The sequence below is a fragment of the Narcine bancroftii genome, chromosome 5, assembly GCF_036971445.1.
Source record: "Narcine bancroftii isolate sNarBan1 chromosome 5, sNarBan1.hap1, whole genome shotgun sequence".
Taxonomy (NCBI): domain Eukaryota; kingdom Metazoa; phylum Chordata; class Chondrichthyes; order Torpediniformes; family Narcinidae; genus Narcine; species Narcine bancroftii.
This window is the reverse complement of record NC_091473.1, coordinates 7,002,092-7,015,055: the sequence shown is the minus strand read 5'-3', so window position 1 is coordinate 7,015,055 and position 12,964 is coordinate 7,002,092. Positions and strand designations below refer to the sequence as shown.

General features: G+C 37.6%; 1 protein-coding gene across 1 annotated transcript in view; it reads left to right on the top strand.

The window, feature by feature from the left end:
- Positions 1-12,046, top strand: part of LOC138763076 (cadherin EGF LAG seven-pass G-type receptor 3-like) — a 275,448-nt gene extending 263,402 nt beyond the window's left edge. Inside the window, exon 35 of the mRNA XM_069936657.1 lies at positions 10,420-12,046. Coding sequence (XP_069792758.1) covers positions 10,420-10,447 — 28 coding nt within the window. The 3' untranslated portion in view covers positions 10,448-12,046. The remainder of the gene's footprint in view (positions 1-10,419) is intronic.
- The last annotated feature ends 918 nt before the right edge of the window (positions 12,047-12,964 follow it).

Genomic DNA, 12,964 nt, shown 5'->3' with positions numbered 1-12,964 from the left:
ATTCCTCACGAAGTATAGCCACATGGAGACTCCAGGTCAGATCCTCAGAGATGTTGACACCCAGAAATTTAAGGTTCCCGACTCTCTCCACTGTTGACCCCTCAATGAGGACTGGTTCGGGTTCTCCTGATTTCCTCCTGGTCCACAATAATTTCCTTGATTTTGTCACCGCTGGGTGGAAGGTTATTTTGACACCACTCAATGGGCTGATCTGTCTCCCTCCTGTACCCTTCCTCTTGCCGTCTGTGATTCTGCCGGCAATGGTGGTGTCCTTGGCACATTTTCAGATAGCATTTGAATTGCTATCAGTCATGAATAAAGCAGTGGGGTAAGCAGACATCCTAGAGGTGTGCCTGTGTTGATCATCAGTGAGGAGGAGATAATATTTCCAATGAAGAATTCAAGGATCCACTTGCAGAGGAGGGTACAGAGGCCCAGAGCTTGGACCTTGTTGACCAGCACTGAGGGAATAATGGTATTGAAGACTGAGCTGTATTTAATGAAGAGCAGCCATATGCATGTCGCTGTTTTCGAGGTGATCCGGAGCTGAGTGGAGAGCCAGCAATATTGCATCTGCTGTGGAGCAATTGTGACAATAGGCAAATTGTCATAGGTCCAGATCTTTGTTTAAGTACGTGTTAAACCTGACCATGACCAACCTCTCAAAGCATCTTATCACAGTAGAAGTTAGTGCTACTGGGCAATAGTCGTTGAGGCAGCTCACACTACTCCTCTTGGACACCGGGATGATAGATGCCCTTTTGAAGCAGGTGGGAACCTTTAACTGCAGCAATGAGAGGTTGAAAATGCCCATATCAGATTAGTGCAGTATCTTTGAAATTGTATCTATATTTGGCCCACGTTGTATCCAATAAAGAAATGCTCAATATGAATATCAATTTCCTCTAATTATTATGTTTGCTGAAATAGCTGTAAAATTTTTCAGTTTACGGATTCGGAAGTAAAATGTTACCCTGAATAATTTTTTTTTCTAGTTGCATCGAATTAATGTTTTCTAGTCTGATATTGATCTGGAAGATTGCAGATGACATGAAAGTGGGTAGTGGTGTGGATTGTCTGGAGGGTTGCCAAAGGGACATTGATAGGATGCAGAGCTGGGCTGAGAAGTGGCAGATGGAGTTTAACCCATAAAAGTGCAAGGTAGTTCATTTTGGTAAGTCAAATTTGAAGGCAGAATAATGGGAGGACTCTTTGGAGTATGGACAAACTGAGAGATCTTGAGGTCTGTGTCTATAGCACTCTGTGTCTATAGCAACCTGCTGCACAGGTTGGTAGTGTTGTCAAGAAGGAGTATGGGATGCTGGCCTTCATTAACTCTGGGATCGAGTTCAAGAGCCAAGAGGTAATGTTACAGCTGTATAAGACCTAGGTTAGACCTCATTGGGTTTCTCTATCCAGGTCATTTGTAGTTAATTCCAGTTTGAGTTCCATTGTAATTTGCAACATTGTCAGGTAAACAACACACAATTTTCAAGTAATGAAGTTGGCAAGAAAAAAAATGATGACATTTAAGTTGGAAGTTGCCAATCCAAGTATGTTGGAAGAATAAAGGCAAAGAGAACTGCAAGTACTGACACAAACAAATAAAATCATTCCACAGAACAAGCCCTCAACTTTATGTCAAAAGGAAGATAAATGAGAAGTTGAGAAATTGTGCTAAATATGCCTGGATCCTTTGTTAGACAACTCTTGAGTGACTGCACATTCTATCCCTGCCTTATAAAGGTGGGAGAGAGTGAAGAGAATATAGGGATTATATTAGAACTGCAAAGTTACAGCTAACAGGATGAACCAACGAGAAGTGCATTCAGCTGCAGCTCCTGACAAACCAAGTTAAGGAACTGGAGCTGGAGTTGGATGAACTCCGGATCATTCCGGAGGCAGAGGGGGTGATAGACAGGAGCTGCAGGGACACTATCACAGCTAGGGGGAAGGAGGAGGGTAGATAAGTGACAGGCAAGAGAGGGAATGCAGAGCATCCCTGTGGCTGTTCCCCTCAATAACAAGTATACCATTTTAGATACTGTTTGGGGGGGGGGGGGGGGGGAACTACCAAGGATGAGCCATGGCGATCAGGTCTCTAGCACAGAGTCTGGTCCTGTGGCTAAGAAGGGAAGGGAGGAGAAGAGGTGAGCTGTAGAGATAGGGGATTAGGGGATTCCATAGTTAGGGGGACAGTTAAGAGGTTCTGTGGAAGAGATCGAGTATCCCGGATGGTATGTTATCAGAGTCCGAGGTATCTCAGATTGAGTTAATGGTATTTTCAGGAGGGAGGGTGAGCAGCCAAATGTTGTGGTTCATGTAGGGTGAGGAGGTCCTGCAAGGAAAATTCAGGGAGTTAGGTACTTGGTTGAAGGGAAGGACCTCCAGGATAGTGATCTCAGTATTGATACTTGTGCCATGTGTTAGTGAGGGTAGAAATAGGAGGATAATGCAGCTTAACATGTGGCTAAAGACATGGTGCAGGGGGAGGGCTTAAGGATTCTGGATCATTGGGCTCTCTTCCAGGGAGGAGTGAGACCTGTTCCAATTGGACAGTTCGCATCTGAACTGGAGGGTGGAATTAATGTCTTTGTGGAAGGTTTGCTTGTGCTGCACTGAGAATGGAGGAGGGAAACGATGATGTGACAATTGCATGCAACGTTAGAAGTCAACAGGTTGTACGTAGTAGAAATTTCTAAAGTGCATCTATTTCCATGCAAGAAGTATTGTAGGGAAGGCAGATGAACTTAGAGCATGGATGGGCACATGGAATTATGTCATTGCAGCTATTAATGAAACTTGGTTGCAGGAGAGGCAGGACTGGCAGCTCAATGTTCCGGGCTTCTGTTGCTTTAGACACGATGGAACAGGGTGGGGAGGGGAGTGAAAGGGGGAGGAGTGGCATTGTTCATCAAGGAAAATATCACACCTGTGCTCAGGCCGGACAGACCAGAGGGCTCTTCTACTGAGGCTATATGAGTGGAGCTGAGGTATTGAAAAGATATGGCCACGCTCATAGGGTTGCATTAGACTGCCCATTAGTCAATGAGAATTAGAGGAGCAAATCTGTAGAGATAGCAGACAGCTGCAGGAAACATAAGGTTGTGATAGTAGGAGATTTAAATTTTCCACATATTGACTGGGACTCCCAAACTGTAAAAGGGCTGGATGGTTTGGAGTTTGTCAAATGGGTTCAGGAAAGTTTGCTAAATCAGTATATAGAGGTAACATCTAGAGAGAGAGCAATATCGGATCTCCTTTTAGGGAACAAGACAGGACAGATGACAGAAGTATGTGGAGGGGAACATTTTGGGCCCAGTGATCATAATGCCATGAGTTTCAAATTAATTATGGAGAAGGATAGGTCTGGGTCTTGGGGTCAGATTATAAATTGGAGAAAGGCTAATTTTGAGGTAATGAGAAAGGATCTAGAGTGCATGGATTGGGATGAGTTGTTTTCCAGCAAAGATGTGCAACATAAGTGGAGAACCTTCAATGGTACTTGAGTTTTTTTAAATGCAAGAAAAACCTCTAGTAATAAATCAGGAAGGCAGACAATGTCAAGCAAAATCCAAGGGTTTACATAGGTATATTAAGAGCAAAAGAATAGCAAGGGACAAAATTGGTCCCCATGAAGATCAGAGTGGTCAGCTTTGTATGGAGCCAAAAGAGATGGGGGAGATCTTAAAGGGTTTTTTTTCATCAGTATTCACTCAGGAAATTGGCACGGAGTTGAGGGAAGTAAGGAAAACAGGCAGTAAGGTCATGGAACTTATACAGATTAAAGAGGAGGAAGTGCTTGCTGTCTTAAAACAAATAAGGGTGGATAAATCCTCAGGGTCTGACAAGATATTACCTCAGACGAGGGAGGCTAGTGTAGAAATTGCAGGGGCTCTGGCAGAAATGTCCTTAGCTATGGGTGTGGTGCCGGAAGATTGGAGGGTAGCTCATGTTGTTACATTGTTTAAAAAATGCTCCAAAATTTACTCCGCAAATTATAGGCTGGTGAGCCGGACATCAATAGTAGGCAAATTATTTGAAGTTGTTCAAAGTGATTGGATATACAATTGTTTGGATAGCCAAGGACTGATTATGGATAGGCAACATGGCTTTGTACGTGGTAGGTCATGTTTAATCAATCTTGTCAAGTTTTTTGAGGAGCTAATCAGGAAAATTGATAAAGGAAAGGCTGTGGATATTGTCTATATGGATATTAGTAAGGCCTTTGACAAGGTCCCACATGGGAGGTTAGTCAGGAAGGTTCAGATGCTAGGTATTCATGGTGAACTGGATTCAACAATGGCTGGATTGGAGAAGTCAGAGAGTAGTGGCGGATGATGGCTTCTCAGCCTGGAGCCCTGTGACTAGTGATATGCCTCGGGGATCGGTACTTGGACTTTTGTTATTTATCATCTATATCAATGATCTAGATGAAAATGTGGTAAATTAGATCAGTAAGTTTGCAGATGACACTAAGATTGGAGGCATTGTTGTCAGTGAAGAAGGTTTTCAAACCTTGCAGAGAGATCTGGACCAGATGGAAAAATGGGTTGAAAAATGGCAGATGGAATTTAATACAGACAAGTGAGAGGTGTTGCATTTTGGAAGGACAAACCAAGAAAGGACATACACGGTAAATGGCAGGGCACTGAGGAGTGTGGTAGAACAGAGGGATCTGGGAATATGGATACATAACTCCCTGAAAGTGGTGTCACAGGTGCATAGGGTTGTAAAGAGAGGTTTTGGCATATTGGCCTTCATAAATCAAAGTATTAAGTATAGGAGTTGAGATGTTATGGTAACGTTTTATAAGACATTGGTGAGGCCAAATTTGCAGACTTCAGGAACTGAGTTACAGGGAAAGGTTAAACAAGTTAGGACTTTATTTCCTGGAGAGATTTGATAGAGGTATTTAAAATTATGAGGGGGATAGACAGAATAAATATAGATGGGCATTTTCTACTGAGGATGGGTGGGATGCAAACTAAAGGACTTTAAGAGTGAAGGAGAAAAATTGAGGAACAAGAGTGGGAACTTCTTCACACAGAGAGTGGTGGGGGTGTGGAACAAGCTGCCACCTGAAGTGGTTAATGTGGGTTCAATTTTAATATTTAAGAAGAATTTGGACAGGTATATGGATGGGAGAGACATGGAGGGATATGAACTGGGTGCAGGTCAGTGGGACTAGGCAAAAAAAACATTTTGGCACAGACTAGAAGGACTGAAAGGGCCTGTTTCTATACTGTTGTGTTCTATCATTCCAACCAGTTGAGTCTTTTTTTTCATGTTGCTGTGATCGAGAAGTGGACAAATGACAAAAGAATTCCATTGGAGGATCTGCTTGAGGGAAAGAACAAAAGTTAACAAAGAATTCAGGGCCACCTGTTTGCTCATTAAGGGTTGAGAACCTCGTTGCCATGGGGAATGTGCGTGTATCACTGAATTTCTAGGGAGGTAGAACAATTGTACGGAGGAATGTAGAATATTGTATTAATGGAGTTGGATGTGAAAAATGGGAGGAGGGTCAAATGGGGCATGAATGTTCACAATGACCAGGTGAGCCGCTGGTCTTGCTTCTGCAGATGGTTTCTTTTTTTTTTAAACTTTATTTAAAGATTTTATCACAGGAATAAAAAGAAAAATTACATTTAAAGAAAAAAAATATAAAATAAAATAATATAATTACAGTACAACATTAATAACCTAACTTAATTCAACCTAACCCCCCCTACATATATAAGAACTAAAAAAATCTATATATAAAAAAAACCCCACCCTTCCCCTCCCCAAAATAAAGAGTGAAGAATTAGTAAAATTTATAATATATATTTAAAAAAAACACACACAAAAAAAATATGACAAATAAGAATAATAAAAAAAAGGATTTATCAAATCTAAAATATCACATCTAGGAACATACTTAAATCAAACTTAATTGCATGTACTTAACAAATGGAGTCCACTTCAACTTATAAAAAGACATCTTAACTTGAATTGAAAAAGATGTCCTTTCCATAATTAAACAAGACTTCATCTCTAAATACCACCTATCCAAAGTTAGTATATTTCTATCTTTCCAAGTATTCTGTTTTTCTTACTCTATCTTGCATACGAGCTGATAACAGGAATAGGTCTATTCTTGAGTATGTTTTATGTCTACCCAAATAATATGAATATTCCTTTTCCTTTGGGTGTTGTTTCCTCCATATATCCAAAAGTTGCATTTCTTGCATCGATTTATTTATAAATTTGGTAACTTTGTTCTTTCTGTTAATTTTTTTCCCAGTTTTATCCATGTTTGAATCCAAATTAAGGTTGAAATCCCCTCCTATTAGTATGTTCCCTTGCGTGTCTGCTATCTTCAAAAAAAATCTTGCATAAATTTTTGATCTTCTTCGTTAGGTGAATATACATTGAGTAAATTCCAAAACTCTGAATATATCTGACATTTTATCATTACATATCTCCCTGCTGGATCTATTATTTCCTCTTCTATTTTAATTGGTACATTTTTACTGATTAATATAGCTACTCCTCTAGCTTTTGAATTATATGACGCTGCTCTTACATGTCCTACCCAATCTCTCTTTAATTTCTTGTGCTCCATTTCAGTTAAATGTGTTTCTTGCACGAATGCTATATCAATTTTTTCTTTTTTCAGTAAATTTAGCAGTTTCTTCCTTTTAATTTGGTTATGTATTCCGTTAATATTTAAAGTCATATAGTTCAGCGTAGCCATTTCATACTTTGTTTATCTTTCCTTTCCGTTCCCTCATCACCTTTCCTTCTTATCCATTTCTGCTTTGTTGTTTTGAACACTTTATAAGACAACATTTCTAAAACATCAAACATTTCCCTTATTCTCCTATCTAAAATTTCTTTAACCCCACTATCCCCTCCCCTTCCTGAGTTGCCCTTTATCCCTTGTCGGGCAACCACATCTCCCCTCTCCATTTAGATTTGTGAATTCACTCACAAGAGTCAACTGATTTCGCAGTGACCGTAACTCCTCCCCACCCAGCCCCCCCCCAGAAAAGATTTCAATTTTCATATATAACAAAGGTCACTCTCTTAATTCCCTCCTTACTTCCTCTCTTCCCTTTCTTTCCCTTATTAATTCTTATCTATACTCTATATATTTTCCTTTAAATACGGATACACTCATGTACACACATATATACATACACATACATACATATATATATATATATATATATACCCATATACACACATATATATAGTTCGTGGTCATTTTTACTCTCGTTACATGTCTTCATTTCTCTGCCTGTTTTGTAGTTGTTCTGCAAATTTTCGTGCTTCCTCCGGATCCGAGAATAGTCTGTTTTGCTGCCCTGGAATAACTATTTTAAGTACTGCTGGGTACTTTAGCATAAATTTATATCCTTTTTTCCATAGGATCGCTTTTGCTGTATTAAACTCCTTTCTGTTCTTCAGGAGTTTAAAACTTATGTCTGGTTGAAAAAAATTTTTTGACCTTTGTATTCCAGTGGCTTTTTGTCTTCTCTTATTTTCTTCATTGCTTTCTCCAATATATTTTCTCTTGTATATCTTAAGAATTTTACTAAAATGGATCTTGGTTTTTGTTGTGGCTGTGGTTTCGGGGCTAATGTTCTATGTGCCATTTCTATTTCCATTTCGTCCTGTAATTCTGGTCTTCCTAGGACCCTGGGGATCCAATCTTTTATAAATTCTCTCATATTCTTGCCTTCTTCATCTTCCTTAAGGCCCACTATCTTTATATTATTTCTTCTATTATAATTTTCCATTATATCTATCTTCTGAGCTAACAGCTCTTGTGTCTCTTTAACTTTTTTATTAGATTCTTCTAATTTCTTTTTTAAGTCCTCTACTTCCATTTCTACGGCTGTTTCTCGTTCTTCCACCTTGTCCACTCTTTTTCCTATATCTGACATGACCATCTCTAATCTATTCATTTTTTCTTCTGCACTTTTAATTCTTCTTTTTATTTCACTAAATTCTTGTAATTGCCATTCTTTTACTGATTCCATATATTCTTTAAAAAAATATATATCCATTGTCTTGCCTTTCCCTTCTTCTTCCATTTCTCTATGTTCTTCTCCTTCTTCTTCTTCCTCTGGGTTGGTCATCTGTTGTTTCCTTGTTCTCTTTTTACTCTCTTCTTTCTTGTTCTCTTTATTTTCTATGTTCTCTTCCTGTTGCTGTGTTGCAGCTGTCATTCACAGCTGTGGAGATCGACTCCTCAGCTGGTCCCCCCTCCCATCAGTGTTTTTTTTTCATGCGCATCGCGCATGCACGATTCCTTTTACTTGGCTCCATGAGCCATTTTTGTAGTCCCGAGCTTGGGACTTCAACTGACCTTAGGGAGCGGGCTTCTCTCTCCGTGGCGGGCCTCCTCAGACAGGTAAGGCCTTCACCTTCTTCTTCCGACGTTCTTTCTTCTTCTCTTCTTCCCGTTGCTTTCGACTTTTCTTTCTTCGCTGCAATTTTCTTCCCACCTTTACTTTCACTTTGTTTTAATTTTTATGTTTGTTCCTTTGTGTTTTGTGTGTTTTTTTTTAAATTTTTCCAGAGAGGGCTGGAGTTCCCTGACCGGCCACTACTCCATCACGTGACTCCTCATCTTTCCAAGTAGATGCTATACATTTCGGGCCACTGCTAAAGATAAATAGATAAAAGAAATCTGATAATCATTTAATCCTAAATCAATTAATGATTGCATATTCCCTAATAAAAATATATCAGGATCTAATACAACACAAATATTATATAGTCTATTAAATATAGATTGAATACCTTTTCAAAACTGTTGCAATCAGTCACAAGACCAAACAGTATGTAAAAAAGTACTAGCTATCTGATCACAACGAAAACAACAATCTGACTTACTAAGACCAAATTTTTTAAATTTTTCTGGTGTTAGATATAATTGATGTATAAAATTATAATTAATCATCGCTAATCTAGCATTAATCAATTTCCGAATACTATTTTGACAAATTTCCATCCAGGTTTCTTCAGCTATTGTAGAACCTAAATCTTTTTCCCATTTCAACTTATCTTTGTCCCAATCTTTCTTACTTTCAATTTCTTGTAAAATACAATACAAATCAGATATATACCCCTTTTCTGGTATTGAAAGTACATATTTCTCAAAACTAGTTTCGGGCAATAAAGTCATTTGACGACCACATATCTTTTTACAAATGATCTTAACTGATAATACACAAATACAGAATTTCCACTAATACCAAATTTCTTTTGTAATTCCTCAAAAGAACAAAAATGTCCTTCAAAAAAACATTCAGATAAATTTTTTATTCCTTTCCTTTCCCATTGTTTCAAAGTGATATTGGAGACCATAAAAGGAACAAGTTGATTATTATATAATGGCAATCGCCCAGACCATTTATTTTTAAGCCCCATTTTATCAAGTTTACTGGTCCATAGATTCAATAAATGTTTCAATATTGGTACATCATAAGTTCGTAGCAAATTTTTATTCCATCGAAACAAAAATTCATGAGGAGATTTTTCTAAAATAACTGCCAGTTCTATCTTTGCCCAACTGGGCAGATCCTCCATATTCATTAATGCACTAAGAAATTTAAATTGAGCTGCCTCATAATAATATTGAAAATTAGGTAATCTCAAACCTCCAAATTGAAAGTCCCACATCAATTTTTTCATTGCTACCCTCGGAAATTTTCCCTTCCATAAAAATTCTCTAATTACTTTATATAAATCCTTAAAAAACCTTTTTTTAAAAAAATAAGGAATTAATTGAAACAAATATTGCATCCGAGGAAAAATATTCATTTTTATAGTATTAATCCTCCCCAATAAACCTAAAGGTAAGTCCTTCCACCTAATTAAATCTAGTTTAATCTTTTTTATTAAAGGAAGATAATTAATTGAATATAGATCTTGATATTCTGTATTAACATTAATTCCCAAATATTTAATTTGTTTTGTCCACTTCAATTTCATAATATTTTTATAAATCGAATAATCATCTTTACTAATTGACAAAATTTCACTTTTAGCCCTATTTACCTAATTGACCATAAATTTCTAAAGATTCTTGAATTGCTGGTAAGGAAATATCAGGATCTACCAGATATAATAAAACATCATCTGCAAATAACTGCAGATGGTTTCTGAATACAATGACACTTTCTGTCCTTCAATTAAAAATGAGAAGCCCTTCAAAAGAGGACAGATTTCAGTGTACAAATGACATGAAAGTAATGATGTCTGGAATTAATGATTTTATAGGGACTTCTTCCATTTCCTCATGCAATCAGCATAATGAGTAGCAAGTTACTGTTGACAATTCAGTTTTCTGGCATAGACCTGTCTGAGCTTGAGGATTAATGCTAAATAAATAATCTTAATTTTGTTTTACTTAAACAGAGTGGCAAGAGTTGACACACAGTCTTGAGGCAATACACCTTTCCTGTTTTTTTGAAACTGTGGATCCCTAAAGGTGCGACTGGCTGGAAGACTGTGAAATGGAAATAACCTTGTATCACGAGAGGAAAAACAAGCAATGAGAAAGGCAAAGGAGTTGGTCACAGCTTGCACAAACATTGGGCCAAGGGTTCGCAAGCACTACAGAAAATGGAAACTGCAATATTTTCAAAATCCTTCCTTTCAGAGGATAGAATCTCAATCTGGGTCCTGTCATGAGTGCCATAAAAAAGTATGGAGAATTAAACATTCCGGATCTGAAGAATCTTAAAGTTAATTCCCACTTGGACACTTTGATCCCTATTCGTTATCAGCGACTTCCATTTTGGTCTGTACAGTTTAAAGAACAGGGTAGACAGGTTAGAAAAGGAAGAACCGTCTTGTAGTGTTCAAGACTTCAAAACCTCCCACATTTCTTCACTAATCATTATGCTGGATTATTACTGACTCATTATCAAACTGAAGTGGCATATTTTAATTGTTTTGGGGTTGTGAGTTAGCTGTGCTCCAATCACCACTAAACTGACAACAGCTATTCTTTGCGTCCAGATGAGAAACCAATTTGATGACTGTCTCCTTGCACAGAGTGATAATGAAGCAAAAATTTGGAGTTGCCCAGTTCAAATCTCTTGTCAATTTAAGTCATTCAACTGAGGACCCTGATGGTATTGAGTTCGCTTCTGCCCCCACCCTCAACTTGCCAACCATAAGGTCTCCATGAAGAAAATGTATATCATCTCTGATAATCAAAACATTTTCTAAAGGAAGCTAGTATTTTTATAATGAATTTCTAATCTTGGTATTTTGGCCTTTCTGCAGTATTATGGCATACATGTGGTTCAGTAAATATGGTTCAGTATGACAGGCAAAAACTTTTAAAAATTTATATCAGTAATAAATGTACTCATCAAGTTGAGGAACCTCACTGCAGAGATCATTTCTACCAATGTCACGAGACTTTAACGATCCTTGAGAATTTTTTTAAATCCATGTATTCAGTGCATAGAGACTATATTCATTCATTCTTTCCTGGTTCGTGAATGTCACAGTGTAAACCTTATCCATAGCTGCCGTTAACGAAGTAAATTGAAGTATGTCATCATGAAGTGTGATGCTGGGACTCTCAGATAACAATTGCACATAAAGTCCACACAGATAATATGCAGATCTTGTCATTCAACTCAGATCATTAACTTGGCATACTTATCTTCTTGGGCTGTGTTGGGTCTGTTGTAATTTTTGATATCATCTGGAGTATTAACTGAATTTTTTTTACAGTTCTATTTAAGCAGTTTTGTCAGCTCCTTCAGTTGCTCTCTTCTGAACATCTGACTGATGTTAGCTTGATATCCATGGCAAATATCATCTACCTAGAGACCACACTGTATCCTGAAAATTAATAATGAATTGAATTTTAGCATGCTCTTATCAAGCACAGATATGCAAAAATATAAATCGCACTGAAAGTGGGAGAAAGCTTTTGCTCTGATGGCCAAAATCCTGGATTTCCAGTGGGTTTTTTTTTGGACTGCTCAGTTAAACTTGTATGGAAACTTCACAGATTAACAAGTCTGTTGCTTTTAAGTTTATGCAAAGTTAAATACTTTCTACATTAACTTTAGCATATTACATTTTGTTAATCCTTCCATGATAACATTTGACATCATTGAGGAGCCTTCCGTAGGATTTATGCAAATGACAAACCAAGGTTGCGAACTTGTATAAAAGTATGGAGCTGTTATATTTTAAAGCATTAAGTGTGCCAAAGTAGATTTTTTTCCAAGTCAAAATGAATGATATTGCTCAATGATTATAGATTCCTCTATGCATTGCTTTTCTCTGAAGGATTAAGCCACATAACCACTTATGCAAAGTAAATGAGGAATTAGACTTCATGTAATCATAATTATTTAAAGAAGCATTCACAGCCAGGTTTAATTGGTTTTATAATTATGTTTGGACATTTTGATAGTGGTAGTTTTTAAAATGCAACAGAATATGAGGACTTGAACATTGTGATTAGTCACCATCTTTGTTTCATGCATCAAATGGAACTCGTGTTCAAAGAACAGAAACTATTGTCATGGAAAAGTAGATGAGTCTAGGTTTAAATATCGCACATCAGCCACTTCAAAAGCAACTTTGGGAATGCTGATCCAAGCAATTTCCTCAAAAATTAGTTACGTATTTAACATGACTCCACACTTAAAATGAACCATCTTGGTCAATAGCAGAAGAATCATTACTAACCCTGGAATGCTCTTACATTCCAATAATTACACCAGTTGTCCCATTTAAAGTGTTAATTTGGGGGACTGGCGTCACTTTACTCAAAGTTGAACGTAATCTGCGTAATTTGGAGACAAGAAGGTCCACACATAGCGCAGACATGCTTGTGGTAGAGACCCTGTTGTCGACTTTAAAAAAAATTTTTTGTCTGCCTGGAAATCATTCATTTTGCAAAAGCGGCTCTGTTATAAATAGGGAA